Source organism: Globicephala melas, chromosome 2, assembly GCF_963455315.2.
Source record: "Globicephala melas chromosome 2, mGloMel1.2, whole genome shotgun sequence".
Lineage (NCBI taxonomy): Eukaryota > Metazoa > Chordata > Mammalia > Artiodactyla > Delphinidae > Globicephala > Globicephala melas.
In genome coordinates this window covers 110,071,736-110,093,111 of record NC_083315.2, presented here as the reverse complement: position 1 = coordinate 110,093,111, position 21,376 = coordinate 110,071,736, and the positions used below count along the sequence as shown (strand labels likewise).

Below are 21,376 nucleotides of genomic sequence, written 5' to 3'. Positions count from 1 at the left end.
ACAAAGCTACAGTCATCAAGACAGTATGGTACTGGCACAAAAAAAGAAATATAGATCAATGGAACAGGATAGAAAGCCCAGAAATAAACCCATGCACCTATGGTCAATTAAGCTGTGATAAAGGAGGCAAGAATATACAGTGGAGAAAAGACAGTCTCTTCAATAAGTGGTGCTGGGAAAACTGGACAGCTTCATGTAAAATGAAATTAGAACACTCCCTAACACCATATACAAAAATAAACTCAAAATGGATTAAAGACCTAAATGTAAGACTGGACACCATAAAACTCTTAGAGGAAAACATATGAAGAACACTCTCTGACATAAGTCACAGCAAGAACCTTTTGACCCACCTCCTAGAGTAATGGAAATAAAAACAAAAATAAACAAATGGGACATAATGAAACTTAAAAGCTTTTGCACAGCAAAGGAAACTATAAGTAAGACAAAAGACAGCCCTCAGAATGGGAGAAAATATTTGTAAACGAATTAATGGACAAAGGATTAATCTCCAAACTATATAAAAAGCTCATGCAGCTCAATATAAAAAACAAACAAACAACCCAATCAAAAAATGGGCAGAAGACCTAAATAGACAATTCTCCAAAGAAGACATACAAATGGCCACAGGCACATGAAAAGCTGCGCAACATCACGAATTATTAGAGAAATGCAAATCAAAACTACAACGAGTTATCACCTCACACCCGTTAGAAAGGGCATCATCAGAAAATCTACAAACAACAAATGCTGGAGAGGGTGTGGAGAAAAGGGAACCCTCTTGCACTGTTGGTGGGAATGTAAACTGATACAGCCCCTATGGAGGACAGCCTTAAAAAACTAAAAGCAGAATTACCATATGACCCAGCAATCCCACTACTGGGCATATACCCAGAGAAAACCATAATTCAAAAAGAGTCATGTACCCCAATGTTCATTGCAGCACTATTTACAACACCCAGGTCATGGAAGCAACCTAAATGCCCATCGACAGACGAATGGATAAAGCAGATGTGGTACGTATATACAATGGAATATTACTCAGCCATAAAAAGGAATGAAATTGGGTCATTTGTAGAGACGTGGATGGACCTAGAGAGTGTCATAGGGAGTGAAGCAAGACAGAAAGGGAAAAACAAATACCGTATATTAACACATATATATGGAATCTAGAAAAATGGCACCGATGAACCGGTTTGCAAGGCAGAAATAGAGACACAGATGTAGAGAACCAACGTATGGACACCAAGGGGGGAAAGCGGGGTGGGGAGGGGGGTGGTCGTGGTGGCGGGATGAATTGGAAGATTGGGATTGACATATATACACTAATATGTATAAAACAGAGAACTAATAAGAACCTGCTATATAAAAAACAAATAAATAAAATTAAATTCAAAAATAAAATCAAATTTTTCCCAATACTGGGAAAAAAAAAAGAGGATGTGGTATATATATACAATGGAATATTAGTCAGTCATAAAAAAGAATGAAATATTGCTATTTGCAGCAAGATGGATGGACCTAGAGAATATCACACTAAGTTAAGTAAGTCAGAGAGAGAAAGACAAATATTATATCACTTATATGTGGAATCTAAAAAATAATAGAAATGAATCTATATAAAAAATAGAAACAGACTCACAGACATAGGAAACAAACTTATGGTTACCAAATGGGAAAGGGAAGGGGGTGAGGGATAAATCAGGAGTACAGATTAACAAACTACTGTATGTAAAATAGATACACAACAAGCATTTACTATATAACGTATGGAAATACATTCAATATCTTGCAATAACCTATAATGGTAAATAATCTGAAAAAATTCTGTATGTATAACTGAATCACTTTGCTGTACACCTGAAACGAACACAATATTGTACATCAACTATACTTCAGTTTAAAAAAAGAAGATTCACATTAATAAGCCATGCTAAGTAAAAGTGAAATATTCAGGCATTACACCTAAAATGTGCTACTGTTCAGTATTAACAAGAAATTCCCTCTAATCACCACCAATAAGGGCCGAGAGAAAGAAAATAATCCCCATTAACATAAAGTCTCTTACCTTCCATACTGGTTCTCCAGTGCTGTTTTTAATATGAGGCACATTAAAATTCAACATACGTTTCAAAGCCACTGGAAATGAAAACAGTCTTATTAAATATTACCAATGTTTTTAGGATTTCACTTTTCCACCACACTTATTACTTATTACCTCAAAACAAAATGCACAAATCACTCTAGTAAAACTGATTAATCAATATTAATGCATATGTAGAAGTAGGGTCAGACTTTGTAAGACAGTTTCATCAACAACTAAAGGGATATTGTCTGGGAGATTTTCTAATTTAAGCATCTTTGCCCAGATTAAAATGTGAAAAATGTTCAGGAAGAAGCCTTTTCCATGTCTCCTGATGATACCACACTACGTTTTATATAGATGCAAAAAGAAATAGTCAATCACGACCTTGCAGTGGCCTCGATAGATAACTGGTGCTGTTGTCTATTTACTGTGTGGCTGAAAGCATAGATTTTTAAGTTTTTCTAAAAACAAAAATCCTCTATGATATATTTAATTGGTTCATATTTAAATGGTTTAAAACCTAAATACAGCAGATCTATTTTTTAGTTATCCTGGAGTGCATTCTACGGCCAATTATCCTGTCAGATTCACTAGTGAGACTTTCCTATAGATGTGGTACGTAACTGATAACTCCTGCTTAAAAAATACAGAATTCTATAATCATAGCAGTTACGCTCTATGTCTTATAGTATTTTGTGGTTTTTACTGCTCATCTGTTCATGTGTTACAGAAGACTCAGAAATATTTTCTAAGGGAAATAAAAATCTTGATACACTTTTATGTGAAGTTGAGATGGCCAAATATTCAAGGGAGGGTAGTAGTTATCTGATTAAATGTTTAAATGATTGGTAATCCTAAAATCTACTTGGTTGGTTTTTTTGTTGTTGTTGTTGTTGTTTTGCGTTACGCGGGCCTCTCACTGCTGTGGTCTCTCCCGTTGCGGAGCACAGGCTCCGGACGCGCAGGCTCAGCAGCCATGGCTCACGGGCCCAGCCGCTCCGCGGCATGTGGGATCCTCCCGGACCGGGGCACGAACCCGTGTCCCCTGAATTGGCAGGCGGACTCCCAACCACTGTGCCACCAGGGAAGCCCCCTTGGTTGATTTTTAAAAAGCATTTGGATTAGGTTTTATTAAGTAATACAGAATAATCTACAAGCTAAACACCTACCAGAGAAGATTATAATACTCAAATCACCTGCGTATCAATTTACAGCATATTCACTCACTAGAAAAACTTCTATTAAATGCTTATTTCTTGAAGCAGATTAAAATAATAAGAGATTGCACATCAGTAATATATTTATATATACATAGAGATACGGAGGTGATTTGTTGGTAAAATGTTAGTACCTAATGTCCAGCCAATTATATACATCGCCCAGGGCTTCCCTGGTGGCGCAGTGGTTGAGAGTCCGCCTGCCGATGCAGGGGACACGGATTCGTGCCTGAGTCCGGGAAGATCCCACATGCCGCGGAGCGGCTGGGCCCGTGAGCCATGGCCACTGAGCCTGCGCATCCAGAGCCTGTGCTCCGCAACGGGAGAGGCCACAACAGTGAGGGGCCCGCGTACCGCAAAAAAAAAAAAAAAAAAAAAAATATATATATATATATATATATATACACACTTCGCCCATAATTTAGCCCTACTTCAGAAGCTCACAGATATTACAATAGTTCACAGAGGACACCTAGGAAGAATCACAGCCTGTGGTGCATATGAGTTCCAGGTACATGGTGCTCTCCAGAGCTTCGCTAACTGAAAGAAGCCCATATCAGCAGATATTCCCACGTTTGCCTTCTCAGCTCCATCTTGGTGAATTTCCCCATTTCTGAGCCTTGGCTAACTTGTTAACAGGGATTCTGACACAATGGATTTGTTAATAAAGTACATGGCCTAAGACTCAATTGTGATTTATTTCCCAAAACATTCTCAATAGGCATCAGGGAAATGTTTACTTGTCCTACTATAGCACATAGTTTACCTTTCTCTCAAAGTAAGACAGAACTCAACTGGAGTACTAATTTGATAAACCTGGCATAACCTATGGAGTAATGATGTGAAATCTTGCTACAATGAAGTTTATTTCTGCAGAAATCCATATTATACTACTAGACTTTAACATTCTACAAAGTTTCTGCATATAAAAATTACCATCCAAATTTCATTTTTCAGAAAGCTCCTTTGTATTGGTACAGAGTCTCCCTTAACATGTTTTTATTTTAATATGTAGTATGACCTAATTCATTGAGGTTCATTAAGCTGTCAGAACCATACTGCAAAGACAAGTGGGGCTTCTATTTGCTTACACAGATAAAATGAATGGCAGTTATTTCCCAAATTTTATTTGGACTTTCATATATTTAAGTTACACCTGACTTCATCTGATAGCTTACACTACATTATCTATTGGGGAAATGCAGAACACAACTCATTATGCACTGTGTCGTTAGTAGATTGAAGTCTATCATTAATTTTTCTTTGAATTGCAAAGGAAAGAATCAAGTACAGCCAAAATCCTTTCTGTAGGTCATATTAATTATAACCAGTTATATTCCTATTCCGATTTATATGCAAAAGAACATAATTAAAAGAGACAGAACTTCCAAATATGCAAATTCTTAATGGCTTATCTCTATTAGCTTCTCAGAATTAATAGTATGCCAACTTTCAAGACAATTAGCTAACAGGTATAAACCAAGTTGCCATCAGAAGTTTCCAAAAAATAAGGCAAAACTAAAATTATCTAAGGTGGAAAAAATATCAAAGCGCAAGGGAAAGAATATGTATTTTTTAAAACCATACTTCACGGTATAAATGGAAGCTATATAACCATGCTCTGTTAAACATGAAACTAATAAGGCGTAGTTTAAAAACACTAATTTGCCAAATAATTAAAATGGGAAAGGTATTAATTCATTCGTTTTGCCATTCTTATATCCCATTCCCGCATGCTGAAGACGGAAATCTTTATCACAAGGCGTTTCTCTTCAGGTACCCCCAAAGACTGGTCCACAGGAGACAAATGGCAGAATGTAATCTGCTCTGAAAAGAGCATCTAAATTTGTAACTGTGGTGTAAGTGCCGAAAATGAAACTCTCAACATTAAAATGGGAGAGAACTTAACCACGCGCAGAAACAAACCCGAAGACCTCGTAAGTGGCAAGGGCTGGAAATGCCAGGTGTCAGATCTGGTCGCCATGGCCTTTTGAGGCCCAGTAGGAAAGAGACAAGAGCAGGACCGCAGCAACCCGCTCACCCCTGAAGCCCCTTCTCCGGCACATCTGAGAGCCGAGTTCTCAAGCTAATGGCATCTCTTCCCTAAAAACTCAAAAGGGGAAGGTCTCTCGATGGTCTGAGAACGGGATTAAGCTATTGGAGGTCCGTCTCCGAACTGCACGCACCGCGACCGAGTGAGGGCGACAAGAAGAGGAATATGTCCTCACGGCAAGCACAAAACCGCAGGAAAGAGAAGGGAATAAGCCGGTACCTGTTTGTCTCTCTCGAATACTGGCTGCTGCGGCCGCCGCCATCTTGGCTCCCACCATACACTGCCCGGCTGGAGAGCGGAGCCCGATCATGACGTGGCCGCCCCGACCGCCCCGGAAGCAAAAATCGGAGGGGCGGGACCATAGAAAGCCGAACCCCGCCTCCTCCAGGGTGACCCTCCCATTCTCTCAGCTCTCTCCACAAAACTTAGAGACCCAACGTGGGAATAATACCCGAACACCTGGCAGTGTTTACTTTCCAGCGGCGTAATAGTAGGAATTTTTATCCTGTCTAATCAAGCCACAGCTTCTCAAAGGGTAGCTGCTTTAAAGTGAGCTCTTTAGGGCAGGAGCGTGTTGTAGTGCTAAGAACCTAAATACTGAACTGTTAGTTTGGTCGTCTACAGATCTCTTGTGGTGATAATAATCTAGGAGCTTAAGGATCACAGGACTAAAGTAAATGAAGCTCCTGGAACAAAATTGGCACTTCAATGCTAGCTCCCTTTTCTGTTTCCCCAGTGCAGCAGGAGGGGTCTCCCGTTTGCTCCTTTTCTGGGAAACAGGCAGCTTCGGAGCATTGCTCTAATCAGGCAGGTTTCTTAATCTCATCTGTTAGGCAAAATGGTCTAGCTGCATGGGGTTGTTTTGCCTACATGGACACAGAAGCCAGGAAGGCGCAAAATGGCAGTTTGTATTTTCCTCCTTTTAGTAACTGCAAAATCACAAAACATTACTTTGGCAGGGGGTGTAAGTGGATAGTGCAGGTGTCTTAATGTACACTTAAAGCCATATGATGACAAAATGTATCCAATATTAATGATTTCTAATTTAATCCATAGATTTTTTTACTGGATGTCAAAAATGGACACAACTCATTTCCCGTATGGTCAACAGAGTTCACTTAGGATATTGCATTAGTTATTGAATATGTTCATTCTGAAGCTTCACCAAATTCTGAAATGAAATTAGAGACCCTGTGCCTCAAAAACTGGTTTGAAAACTTAACTTTTCGAATTTATGAGAAATTGTTACCCCAACGATTACATAAAGAGCAAAATTTTTAAACAAAACACAAAAGTTTATTTTTATGAAACTTGACAGGTGATCTCATTCTTAATGCCATTAGGGAACACCCTAGAACTGGACCTACATTCTTTTTTTTCCTTGTGTAAATTTTTTTCACCTTTTTTGAGGGTATAATTGATAAATTTGGCAACATATCTGAAACGTACATTGTGATGATATGATATATATGTATACATTGTGAAAGAATTCCCCCCACTTATTTACCACATCTATCATCTCACATATATATTTATTTTTTGGTGAAAACTTTTGAGTTCTACTCTCTTAGCATATTTCAATTATACAGTACAGTTAACTACAGTCACGTTATATATTAGATCCTCAGACCATACTCATCTTATAGCTGATTTTTTACTGCTTCCTATATGTGGAATAAAAAAAAGAAAACTGGAATCACCAATGAACTAGGTGTGTTGCGATTAAACAGAAATGACAGTTCCTGCCCTATGGGAAAGTGCTACTTAATTTTTTGTCTTCATGGAATATAAAATAAACAGGCTTTCCCACTGTCAACATCTGAGAGCCCAATCTTGTTCATTTGTTTACTTCTACTTTCAAATGCAAATCTACCTAACCATTTCAGAGCTCCAGCATAGACCTCCCAAAATATATGACTCATATGACATAGAACACTAAGGCATGTTTAACATTTGTGTACAGTATATACATTTGAAATGATAAAAACTGTCCTGACCAAGGAGTGCACACAGTGTGGGCAAACAAATGTATAGGAAATATATGTCCCACAGAACAGTGGCAGTAAACAAACAGTCCCTGTAATGCTAAGACTGAGTAAGGTATTTGTAATGTGTTTTTAGAATAAGGAAAGAATTAAACTATGGCTGTTGGAGTGTTAGTTAACCTAACTTTTTTAGTGGTTTAACTGACTCTACCTATCCAGATGTTGGGCTAAAATAATATAATTATTCTGGCAAACTATTATTTTACATTAGGGGATAGATAGTTTTAACAGAGAATACCTCAGAACAGCTCATTCAAGAGAGGTTCCTACCTGTCAGCCGATAATTGCTTGCAGGATCTCTCAAATGGGGAAAGGATCTATTATCTACACAGTATTGTCAGAATTTTAACCTTGTTAAATCCTAACAAGTTACTTGATTTAGTTTATATAAGCACTTCACATTTAGTAGCAGAAACACATTTATTTAGAAAACTTCATTATAAGTGTCATTTTTTTTTGTTGTATCTGAAGTCTTTAAAAAAAGGGAAACTAGGCTGACATAAACTATCACCTAACATAATACCTGGCATACAGTAGATATTGGAATATGTTTGGCAATTTGAAAAGATAACAGTCAAAATGAGAACTTTAAAATAGGATTTCTTCAAAGCAATGCAAATTTTCCTAAACTATATGTAATACACATTCAAGTAATCCATCAATGTGTTTTTATGCTTTACATTGCATCACGTAGAGCATAAAACTAGTTTAATAGCTTATTGTAAAATTAGCAACAAAGCTGTGATAAGCACTATATATAAGAATTACACACTTATAAATAGAATCTTGTTCTAATCATTTTCTTATAATGACTGAATGTAAAAGGCAAAGTCACGGAGAAAACTTACCTATTATATTACACTCTCCTTTACTGCACATTTAGCATTGAGTACAAAAGTTCCAAGAGCTTCCATATAATTAGGGGAAAAAATTATAAGAAGTTTGGAATAAAGCAGAAGCCAAAGTAAATTCTCAAGTTAGTAATCAAATGAAAGCTTTTTACTTCACCCAAACAAATAATGACTAATTTGTAATACAGAAATTAAATATTACAAAGTATAAAGTCATGAGCTAGTTTCTGATATTTTAAAGAATCTTTACCTTAAATACTAAAATAGTAAAATGACTAAGTACAAGAATAGTAGAGAATTGCATAAATACCTTCAGATGAAGTTCTCACACCAAAAAATTTAAAATTATTAAAAAAAAATGAATATAAAACTAACCTAAGACCATTAACAGTAGATGCATACAAGGCGAATTTATGCTTTTTCTTGATAATGAGAGTAACAGAAAACAAACTTGAAATATATGTCATTTAGACAATTGAAATATTTAAGAAATACATATACACATTTATAAAGGTTTATAGCATAATTCCTTTTTAAAATCAATGTCAGTAGGAACTATGCATTGGCTATAACAATGAACAGAAAAAGAACAAACATAATACCAACCATTTGACATAGTAACAATGCAGAAAATAACCTATGTCAGGTTTCTCTGATGTATCTTGACTGTAAAGATTAATCTAAAATCATACTGATGGAACATTCTTAAAGCCAGAAAATATTTTGCAATATGAATATTTATACTTCACTTTAAAACGTGAATATACTAAGTTATTTACATCACTTTATCCCTAAGGCCCTGTCTACACATAGAAGAATTGAAACACTGTTTTTAATTGTAGCTAACCCAAGCACACTGCCTCCCCACCAGCCCTCCCCACCCAAAAAGCATGTGAGTTTTAACAGCTTTAATTACCACTGTAATTAAATGAATTCAAACTACAAATAACCAGAAAATAGCTTTAATTAGGTTTTCTGGTTTGTATTGGTTTAATGGCTTTTAAAACTTTATAAAAACTAGGTAGGTTAAGAAATAAAATATCCAGTTTATCAACACATTTGGAATAAAAGCTGTATGGTGAGGTTAAACCTCTTTTTTGATAATTGCTCCTTTAATTACTTTTGATAATTTAACAGAATTCAACATAAGACAAAGAAATGCCTTGTTTAATGTTTTAAAACCTTCATGTTAAAGTTAAACTTTAATTTGCTGGGTCTGTTAGAAAATGTAACAAAATTTTACTAGGATTATGTTTTAGTTTTCCTTTGGTATTAATAACAGATTAATTACCAGTATCAAACCAATCCTGTCATTTGTCTTTAAAACTATCAATAATTTAAGGATGCTTCTTGGAGAGGATGAGAATATGGCTGATACCTGCTTTATGTAGCAAGAAAAATGTGCTTAAAACCAAGCATTTTACCTCTCATACGATTTATTCTGGTGAAAAACCCATTTATATTTGATAACAGATTAGGAACATTAGACTTTTCCAGTTTCTTCTTTTGCAAGAGTACAAATATGGTGACACAACTATGGGATTAGGTATCTTCAAATTGTTATTACATAATCTCTTGTTACTTCTAGGTATTCTTTGACTTTTAGTAGCATTAATAAAGTTTAAAAAAGGAAATGGAAGAGTTTATAGAAGGATAACAGTTAATTCTGCATGGTTGAGATTAGAGTGGGTTTTTCATTCTATTTGTAATTCTTTCTTACACATTTCTACATTGTTTATATAACAGGTACCTTTCAAAAGCAAAGAAGATAACTATATAATGCAATGGTGCCAGCTTACCTTTCATACAACCATCTTGATAATAAATAACTGTCAAATAGCCAAACCTACCAAATGGCAATCCACAGAGATCATTCTATTCAGATAACCTAAAATGTGGATCAGACATAATGTGGTCTAATACCACACATGGGATACATGAAAAAAAAAATCCTATGATTAAAGCCAAAGGCTTTAAAGAAGACACTTACTTAGGGATTTTCAACTGTATTTTAATCCACCTCAGAAGTGTTTTAAGACTATGGAATGTCCATAGATTCTAGAATATTTGTGCAATTCTGCTTTTTAATATAATACTTCCCTTTAGGCATAATCTAATTGCAGTGTGGATCTATTTTAACATAACTTAATAATCTAAAAACATTTTTAACTAATTTAGTGCCATCCCAGAAAAGGATACATATAACACACCCCCCAAAATATGACTTTGATTTATACAACAAGATTTATCATTTAGCTTTCCTATTTAATGCTTTAAAATAAAATAAGTAATAATTTGAAAATTGAATAAAACTAGAAAAATCACTGTGGCATCCTATAGCTAATCCCAATTTACAAAAACAGTGAGTACAAGTTTTCTTATTATATATAGCATGCTACTATAGTTGAAGAAAGTCTGTACAGCCATTCTAAAAGTATTTGTATTGAGGTTTATGAAGCATGTATATTAAGAAAATAGAAAAGTATCAACTTTGGTACACCTTAACAAAAAAACTTTTTAGCTTAAGTGGCCAAAATATTCCTTTATGTTCATATCATATATTTTATTGGGCCAAGTTTGCTCAAAAGTGATGACAGACAGATTTCTGAAACAAAAAGTATCAACAGCAGCTTTTAAAGAAGCATCTCTTTGTTCAAAACAGTTAATGTCCAATGAAGTGAGAATTTTCTTCCTTTTCTAATCTTAGAGTGTTTTTTATGGCAAAGTCCATATTTTCTTGAAATTCTTTATAGGTACTGGTGATAGGAAGAGCTAAGCAGTTATTACACTTGTTTCCAACAGGAAAATCCATATGAAGGCACTCAATTGATGGAGTGGGTTTAAATCCAGCAGGTGGAATGGAACTGCAACCAGTAGCAAAAATAAGAATGTCTTCCATTGTTACTGTAGATTTACCATCTGAAAAGAATACCAAAAAAGGAAAAAAAGAAAAAAAATCTGTGTTATATATTGCTACCATCATAGATTCTTCCCCAACTAGACTAGACATGTTGAAAAGCAGAGACACCCACATTAACAGAGATGCATAAGAGGAAAACTAAATCACTAAGTGTAGTAATAGGAAAATGGTATATTGAATACATGTTTATTTGAATTTCAAAGTAGGACTCATACAATAATTTGGTTGACCTACTCACTGTATATTTAAATGTCTTCCTTAATATAAAATTATCATATAGTCCAAGAGGTTCAGTAGGTTTTGAAACTTGATCTTTCAGGGATATGATCCTACAAACAATTTTAAACCAATTCTAGACCATTGCTATTTGATAAACTATTTCAACAAAGGAAAAACTAAGATGGTATAAAACATCCAAACAACCTAGCTAAAAAATTTTCAACTAAAAGTTAAATTGTTTTACAACATATTAAACAGAATGAATTTACATTGCTAAGGCTCAATGATAAATATCATTACCATGCTCTGATCAATGGATGAGGAATAATTCAATTTAACTTAAAATTTAAAAAGGTGAAGTAAATGACTAGCTTTGAGACTATGCTGTGCTGTGGCAATCACCCGTATATTTAAAGTTTTCTAGGAAGAATGCCTCTCACTTCAAATTACCTAGAGGAAAACAACCGAAAAATATAACTTTACTATGTAACCTTTCCTATCACTTTCAACTCAGTCATATAAACTTGTTTTGAAACAAGTTTTGTAAATAAGTAGTTAGATTAAAGTCTTACTATAAAAAGCAAAACTCAAAGAAATAAATATCCCAAAACAAAATTTCTACGACAGTTAAATAAAAATAAAACATCTACATACCCTCAACAGCCTGTAAGTAACTGTTCCAAAACCCCAAAGCCTGTACGTCAGATAATGTGTGTACTGTAAAAAGATCACTAAGAATTTTTGTGGAAAGATTCTCAGGTTTATGACAGAAGATGTTACAAAATGCTTCTGGATAAGTCTGAATTTTCTCCAAAACACCAAGAGTTCTCAGACCCTGTTTAAAACTTAAGAGAAGAAAAACAATGAGCCAACATTCATACACATGTGTTTGGAATGAACATTTCTAGCTAATTTACTATCACATATATGTGTGAAAAAGACAGAAAAAAAAAGATGTGGGGAAAAAAAGGTGAGGAAAAACAAAGAAAAATATGGATACACTTTATGTGATATGGTATTTTCAAATCAATAACAAGCAAATGTATTAATATAAAATGAATATTTTCCATGCCTACATTATTTGGCTTTATGGAATAGTTTTAAAATTAAGCTAACAATTTTTTATTAAGAGGAAAAAAGTAGATATCTAAAATTTTACACTTCAAAGCTAGTTAGTATAAAATGAAAGACTGCAAAGAAAAAGAATCATAAACTTGAGCCACATAAAAATTTTAAACTTATGTATTGCTAAAAAGAAATTAACAAAGACAAAACAAAGTGGGAAAATATTGATACATGATAGAACACTAATTTCTCTAATATAACAAAAATACAAATCATTTTCTAAAAGAACTCAACAGGAAATACAAAATATGAATGCATCATTAAGAAAATACAAGTAACAAATGAATTTTTAAAAATGCACATTCTCACTAATAAGCAAAGAATGAAGAAGATACCATTTTTGCCTACCAGACTGACTAACCCTAACTGTGGCTCTGGATTCCCTATCCACGTCCTCAGGTACCCTGCTACACTGACTCATCTTCCCTTCTATTAGCTCTTCCTCAAGAGCACAAAAATATGCTTATCTTTCCCATCTTTGAATAAGGGAAAAAATTCACTCAATCCCATCTGCTTTCCTTTGAGACAACCTATGTGAAAGACTTACCTACATTTACTGTCTCCTTTTCTTAATTTCCTATTCACTGTCCCTCCACTCCTTTCTACATCTCAGGAATAACTGCCCTAAGTGCATGAATGATGTATGGGATCAGTCTCCTGGTTTCCCCTTATATCTCTGGCCAAACCTTCCGAGTCTCTTACAAAGCTTATTCTTTCTTTGCTTTGCCTTAAATGCTACTGTTTGTCCCTCATGGATCTGTAACAAGGCAAATTTCTCTTTTTTCTTACCATATCCCATGGCTTTATTTAAGCAGGTTTATGTTCATTAACTATAAAATCTATTATTTCAGCCCAGAATATATATCCAACAGACTGCTGGGTACCACATATTCCAAGCACCCAAACTTATTAAGTCCAAAAGAAAGCTAATTATCTTACTACCAAAATCAGAACCGTAAGTGACAACAAATGCCTCCATTATTCACCCTATTAGTACAGCTAAATCTGAAAGTCATTCTTAACTCTTCCCTCTGCCACTCCTAATTACAAATCCTATGAATTTCCTTTTTTGAAATCTCTTTTATCTGCTCATTTCTCCATATACCAGTGGAACTGTTGTACCAGGTATGTAAGCTTCCAAGTTGATTTTCCATGTAAACCCCCATACTGTCATTCATCCTTAGGTATGTTGGATGGAGGCCCCCAAAAGATATGTCCACATCCTATTCCCTGGAACCTGTGAATGTGATCTTAGTTGGAAAAAGGGTCCAGGCAGATGTAATTAAGTTAACGATCTTGAAATCATTCTACCTAGGTTATCTGGGCTCACCCTAAGTCCAATGACAACTGTCTTTATAAAAGATAGAGAGGAAAAGGCCATGTGATATAGATTCAGAGATTGGAGTTATGCAACCACAAGCCACCAGAAGCTAAAAGAAGCAAAGAATGGATTCTCTTCCTAAACTCCCAGAAAGAATGAAGCCCTGCCAACACCGAGACTTTGGACTTCTAGCCTCCAAAAATATGGGAGAATAAATTTCTTTTGTTTTGAGCCACTCAGTTTGGAAACTAATAATACACACTCTGCACATGAAATAAAGTCCAAACTCCTTAACATGGCTTTTAAGGTCCTCCACAATACAATTGCTGCCTTTCTTGCTTGCTTTTAACTTTCACCTTACACCTACCTTTGAAGCAAATTTCAGCCAAACTTAAGTTCACCTTTATAATTTTATTTTTAATTAAAATGAAATATTTCAAGCTTATATAAAAATCCAGGAAATAACAGAAAACCATGACTGCAAACTTGATTTTGAAAGACATTAACATTTTATGTTTGCTCAGATTATTTTTAAGAAAATATTCTATTCACTCAACTAAATCTGCCCATTCATCAGTTTCCCTTCTCTCCTTTTACAAAGAAAACTATCTGAAACTGCTATTTACCTATTCTGAAATTTTTACTATAGCCTGCATTTCATTTTAGTTTCACTATATATGTATCCCTAAAAAATAACTAGTATTGGTTTGCTTGTTTTGAAACTTTCCAATAATGGTACCATACTGTATACTTATTTTTCTGCAATTTGCTTTTTTGAGAGTAATTTTTTCTAATTGTTATATAGTAATAGTTATTACTACATTTAGGAAACTAGTTCTGTCACTTTATTTTGGGCAACTGTACTGAATTACAAAAAATTTTTTTATTCCTTCCTGCCGATTTTTGTATTTTTAAAACAAAATTCCAATTTACCTTCTATTTAAAAAGTTATACTAATTCTTATTTTTTAAATGGTTACCTCAAAATTTTAATCGGCATATTTGAAATCTAAAGTGAATCAGGTATTTACCCTCTTCCTGAACAATACAAAGACCTTAGAACACTTGCAACTCTGGTAGCTCTCTCTTCCTATGCTACTTAAACATTTTGTTCCACCTTGTATCATAAATCCCCAAAGTAAACATTAATTTTTTGTACAATCAGTGTTTACTCTAAAATTAACAAATTTCTTTCGTTACCATTCCTTCTCACTTGCACACCTCCCTGTTAGTGTCCTTTACCTCTTGTAACCTTGCTACACTCTTTACAGAAGCAGTTCTAAGATTATTTTAGTTGGACAGTCATCTAGACTACCAATGATAATTTTAATTCTTCCAATCCTTAATAACACTCACTTATTCATTTAGTCTTGTTGCTCTACTAGGACCTCCAGCATATTGTAGAAATGAAGGGGGTAATTATATGTATCCCAGGCTTGTCATGGCCTTAAGAGGAACGTCTATCACACTTCATTAAGGATAATGTTTGCTGAATCCTTACTAGCTAATCTTTATAAGGATATTTCAAATTGTTAGCTTAAAATTATGTATAAATGTTTAAATGTAGCAATTGCTTTTTTTGCATGTATAACTGTATGAAGATTGTTTGATTTTTCTCTTTTAATCTATTAGTGGAGTGCACTAAAGCAAGATTTTTTTTTTTGATGTTCTACCTGCCTTGCTTTCTTTCATAAACAGTCCTCAGAACTGTTAGTAAATTTTGAGGCCATGTTGCTAGATACAAATATATTCAAGACTGCTGAATCCTAAAGAATTTGTTCTTTTTAACACTATTAGGGTCATTTAAGGACAAGGCTTTTTAAAAAGATTATTAGAATTTCTTTCTCTCTTTTTTTGCTTTAAAGTCATTTATTTGCAATGCAATTTAAGATCCTCTGTTTTTTAAATACGAATATAAGCTATTTACATGTAATATAATTACCTATATGTTTTCTATCTTATGTTTTCTTTGAGCATGTGTTTTCCCTTGCTTGTTTTCATCCCTCTTTTTCTGTTCACTATATGATTAAATATGTTTTCTTTATTTCTATCCCCACCCCCATCAAACTGGTTTGGAAGTTACACACTCTATTCCTGTTATTTTAGAGTTTTCCCTTAAAATATACATACTTGGCTTAACAATCTTAAGGTAATTAATGCTTCCCCACTACTACCTCAAGAATACAAGTTCCTTAAAACAATAAATACAATGTCCATTCTCTTCTTACAGATGAACCTTTAGCTAGTATTTTAATTATTTTAACCATTTCTTACCAAAATTTAGTTGTCTTTTAAATGGCCAATGCTTGTTTTTATTTATTCAGGTTTTTTCATTTCTTTGCTTACTCCTGGTGCTTGTATCTTACTTTTTCCTTCTGGGTCCAATTTCTTTCTTCCTTAAGTAGGTATTTTATTAATCTCTCCAGGAAAGAAGTAAACCTGTCTCAAAATGTCTTTATTTCCTCCTCTCTCTTGAATGATAACGTAACTAGCTCTGTGAAGTTACTATCTTGGCTGTCTGTTTTCAACGTTGATGTCACTGAAAAAAAGGCGTCCAATATAATTGATGCTCATTTTTACAATAATGTCTTTTTGCTCAGAACACAATTTCATCACAAAGTACACTATACTTCAGCATGGTAAGCCCTGTGAACCTGAAGAACTTCTCAAGCAGCATTTTCTATAATATTGCCCAGCCTCTGTCTCTTTTGTCAAATATATGTGTGGGTGCTCTTATTCTAACTTTCATGACATTTCTTGTGTCAGTCCTTTTCTCTCTCTTTCTCTTCAATGGCCTAGCATTTAACAACCACCAAGTTTCATTTCCATGATCATTTTTGTTTCTGTTTCGTTTTCCTTGTTTTTCTGTTGGTTGCTTATTTTTTTGGATTCCATTTTTATCTATAGTGTTTTGAGTGTATTTCTATGTGAAGATTTTTTAAAAAATGTAATAATTTACTGCTGCCAACATTTTATCAGTTCAAGTATAGAAACATTACTTCCCTTCATGTCCCTTTGCCTTTTGCTGTTTATAATTTCCTAAGTATTTCTTTTATATACATTATGAATCACATTAGAGAATGTTATAATTTTTGCCTCAGCCATCAAACATAATTTAGTAGACACAAGAGGAGACATGCTTTTATTCTTTTCATTATTCTTTCTTCCTTCCTGATGTTACAAGATTCTACCTTTAATAATTTGCTTTCTATTTCAAAAAATTCCCATAGGCATTCTTTTAGGGTAGATCTGCTGGTGACAAATCGTTTAGTTTTCCTTCAAATAAGAATGTCTAGACTTCTCTCAGCTGTGTCCTTGCTGAGATCCCCAGCTGGTCTGCTTTCATCTCTCTACCTCTCAAAAGTCTTCTTAAGTTTGTTTTATAAACACTGTTCAGGGTTTTTAACTGTGCTTATCAGGAAGGATAGAGAGAAGAGTGTCTATTCCACGTTATCCACAACTGGAAGTCTATGATCATTTTTCAACTTAGAAGCACTATTTGATTCATTTCACATTTTATGTTTGGGTTTTTTTTTTCTTTTAAATCACTGTAATAACTTTTTATGTCTCAGTTTGTCCTGTTATTTAAATCCTTGATGTGCTATTCCCAATACTTGCTGTTTAGGATGGTTGTGTTTTGTCTTTTATTGGAACCTCCTCTTCTTTAGCAATGTAACTTTAGCATTCCCATCAGGCTCAGGCTGTAGAAATTTCCCTAAACACTGTTACGTATTTGCTTTTGCCTGGCACTCTGTAAGTACTACGAATCCTAAGACCAATTACTTTGTTAATGTCTTTGGTTCAGATTGGGGTCCATTCAGAATGCCAAACCCAAGTTTGGGGCAAACTGAGGGTTCTGATTTCATATGACATTTAGGGTATGGCTTTTTTGTTTTTAATAGATCTTTACTGGAGCATAATTACTTCACAATACTGTGTTAGTTTCTGTTGCACAACAAAGTGAATCAGCCATGTGCATACACATGTCCCCATATCCTCTCCCTCTTGAGCCTCCCTCCCATCCTCCTTATCCCACCCCTCTAGGTCATCCCAAAGCCCTGAGCCAATCTCCCTGTGCTATGCTGCAGCTTCCCACCAGCCAATTATTTTACATTCGGTAGTGTATATATGTCGATGCTACTCTCACTTCCCCCCAACTTCGCCCTCCTACCCCATGATGAACCTAGTTGCAGGGCAGGAATAAAGAGGTACTATGGCTTTTGATTTCCTTGTTATTTCTGACATCTACAGGACTCTTGAGCTTTAAAATATTGTTTTTTGCTATATGATTTATCTTTCACATAAAAGGAGGGATCAGTCTTCAGCTTCTTTTCTCTTGCCCTCTTCATCTTGATCTGCCTAACTCCTATTTATAAATCAGGGTTTAATTTAAACACCACTTATACAGATAGGGAAGCCTTTCCTGACAACTAGACTACTCATACCTATAAACACACACACACAAAATAAACAAACAGCAATGAATTATCTAACTTAGCAATGAGAAAAAATCCATCTGTAGACATATGAATTCCTTGGGAAAAAAATATTTTGTACATCTATGTCATTAAGAGATACATTTCAAATAAGTTTTTAAATAACTATCAAAATTTATAATATGTTTGGATTATTCTATGTATTAATCATAATTATGAATGGTAATTCTAACTGTAAGAAAATTTTGCTATGTAAGAGTCTTATAGTCAGATACTGGATACATTTTAAACAGTTATGTAACAGTGTTACTTTAATTACAGTATTAAAAATACATTGGAGGGCTTCCCTGGTGGCTCAGTGGTTAAGAGTCCACCTGCCAATGCAGGGGACATGGGTTCGAGCCCTGATCTGGGAAGATCCCACATTGCTGTGGAGTAGCTGGGCCTGTGTGCTACAACTGCTGAGCCTGTGTTCTAGAGCCCGCGAGCTACAACTGCCGAGCCCGTGCACAGCAACCGCTGAGGCCCGCGCGCCTACAGCCCATGCTCCACAACAAAAGAAGTCACCGCAATGACAGGCCCGCACACTGCAACGAAGAGTAGCCCCCGTTTGCCACAGCCAGAGAAAGCCCGCGTGCAGCAATGAGGACCCAATGCAGCCAAAAATAAATAAATAAATAAATTTATTTAAAATATATATATATATTGGAAATTATATCCTTTACAACTGTTTAAGCTTATGATATCATATTAAATTTTAATTTGGAAGAGTGCTTAAGTTCTGTAGAGCTCTAAAAAAGGAATGAGGACCATATACTGTCAAGTAAAAAATGAGGAGGAAAAAGGGTGGATGGTATGTTACTATTTATGTAATAAAAGAAATGAATATACACACACACATATACTCATATATTTATCTGCTATCAGTTAAAAATATAATGGAAGGATAAACAGTAAAAGCCACTAAAATAATTACTTCATAGGGGATGGAAGGTAGGTGTGATAAGGATGAAAGCTATACTTATCTTAATATAATCTGTATGACAGAACTGAGTCCTTTCAATGTACTATCATTATAGATTTGACTTTGGAATCATGCAAACATTTTATATAATTTTAAAATAAAATCAAACTTTAATAAAAGTCAATAAAAAGAAAAAATAAGATAAAAATGAAAATAAAATGTATACCCAGTTAGTAATATAACAACAAAGAAAATAACTATGCCAAATGACTTTAAAACACAGTAATTTGACTGCATAGCCCTAGAACAAAAAGAAATAGAAAAACAAGTTTAACCTATTTTCAATAATGTTATGTTACTGATGATAATGTTGGCATTATCATTCTGTGACTATTATTTACGAAATGTGGATTAAATCAAGGAATTACTTCATGCTCTAATTCATCAATGTCTTTGAGAACTGGGATTATGAACATGGGACAAAGGAAAAGTCAAAAATCTTGTAGTAGTGAATCTGAAGTATCAGTAGAAACCTATGATGTATTTTATCTTAAAAAAATAAAAAAAAAACCAACAAAAAACCCCTATATTTCTTCTTTTAGTCCACTGAAAAGGCCTAGAAACTATGACCAACGTGGCAAAAACAAGCATCCCTAGCATCCAGATTGTGGATTTGAAATACCATTTCCCATTCAAAGAAACAAAGCTCATTAGCCCAGAATGTACAAAAGGAGCATGAAACACCTTGTCATACCATATAGCAAGAAGGCTATCAAAGACCATTAAGGGTCAACATCAAAAGAACTCAAAAGAAACAACATAAAGAGGTTTATACTGGTTAAAGATGAGACAATCTTAACTTCAGTAAGGATAGCCAACTATAACAGTTTTGAATACATTAAATACATAGATTAATGATACTGAAATTTTAAAATTTGCTTGAAAATAAAACTGGAGTCAGTAACAAGGGAAGGCTAGCTAAATGAGACTGGCCACTGGTTGGTTGATAACTGTTAGATCTGGGTGGTGATTACATGGTGTATCACTCTGCCTACTTTCATATATATTTTAGGTTTCCCACTATTAAAAGAACAGCAGCGTGTGAGAACATAAAAATAATTTTTATTTAGAAAAATTAATTATAAATTGAGATAACGATTACTTTTCCTACCTAAACAGTACACATTTAAGCAATTCTGTGTAGAATGTAAGAACAGTATTCATCCTTAAGAGGTTAGTTTGAAAGCATTAGTTTAAAATAGCATTTACATTTTATCAAATATATCTCACATTGTAAGACAATTAACCACTTTAAACATGTAATTTGAGAGAATCCTTAACATATGAACAACTTACCTTTCAAAAGGTGCTTGGACTCTCTTAATTACATGATAAACAAGTATGTCTTTTGCCAACCTATATTTATCACTTAATGATGTTATAAGTCTTAGGCATCCAATAAGCTCTAGGTAGTTATAATATTCATTTAGTAAAGAGTTTAAGTCAGCCACAGTTGCTGCAGTATTTATCTGTAATGAAGAAGAAAATACACCCAGTTTACTCATTTACTTGTGAAAGATATTTACATTTCAAATGACACATTACTTTATACTCAATTCTTGAGTACACCTGGGTGAAGTGAAAGTATACTAAGAATTATTTTCCTAGAATAAATGTCTGATAATCCAGTTTAATAAATACTGTATATTTCTGCCAAAACCTAGGTTTTAAGAAATCTAGACTATAATGCCACTTTAATATAGGAAATTACTTCCATAAAAGGCGGTAACTGATACAGAACAGTTACATAGCACTAGAGAGGCAAGAAAGAGGACCTGCAGAGATTTCATGAAAGAAAGAATAGCTGAGATTTAAAAAAATGGATACACTCAAGAGTATTTGAGGGAACAACATAAACAAAGATATACTTAACCATTTATGTGCCAGACACTTTCACATAGGTTAGCTCTTGAACAAAGTTACAGAGGGAGAAAGATAAAATTAGGAGGCAAAGTCCATTTGAATGGACAATCTCCTTGCTATTTCTTTCTTCCAAAAAACTCTTCTTCCAGGTATTTACATGATTCCCTCATTTATTTCAGATCTCTCCTGTGACCTCAGAAGTTTTTCCTGACTACCC

The 21,376-nt window shown here is 34.4% G+C and overlaps 2 protein-coding genes across 7 annotated transcripts in view; both read right to left on the bottom strand.

Annotated features, from left to right (window-relative positions):
- The window catches only part of SCFD1 (sec1 family domain containing 1), a 133,322-nt gene extending 127,644 nt beyond the window's left edge, over window positions 1-5,678 (bottom strand). The window contains exons 1-2 of one of the 2 annotated variants that reach the window (XM_030854715.2): window positions 5,576-5,678; window positions 2,069-2,139 (exon numbers count right to left, since the gene is read on the bottom strand). In XM_030854715.2, the coding sequence (XP_030710575.1) occupies window positions 2,069-2,139; window positions 5,576-5,666 (162 nt within the window). In that variant the 5' untranslated portion in view covers window positions 5,667-5,678. The remainder of the gene's footprint in view (window positions 1-2,068; window positions 2,140-5,575) is intronic. The other variant, XM_060294699.2, reaches the window with a different exon arrangement.
- A 987-nt stretch (window positions 5,679-6,665) lies between these two features.
- G2E3 (G2/M-phase specific E3 ubiquitin protein ligase) overlaps window positions 6,666-21,376 on the bottom strand; it is a 71,298-nt gene continuing 56,587 nt past the window's right edge. For 2 of the 5 annotated variants that reach the window (XM_030854710.3, XM_060294698.2), the window contains 3 exons: window positions 20,593-20,765; window positions 12,046-12,236; window positions 6,668-11,171 (listed from right to left, as the gene is read on the bottom strand). In XM_030854710.3, coding sequence (XP_030710570.1) covers window positions 10,915-11,171; window positions 12,046-12,236; window positions 20,593-20,765 — 621 coding nt within the window. In that variant the 3' untranslated portion in view covers window positions 6,668-10,914. Of the gene's footprint in view, window positions 11,172-12,045; window positions 12,237-16,110; window positions 16,376-20,592; window positions 20,766-21,376 lie in introns of those variants that run through there. The other 3 variants (XM_060294696.2, XM_030854703.3, XR_004039027.2) reach the window with 3 other exon arrangements.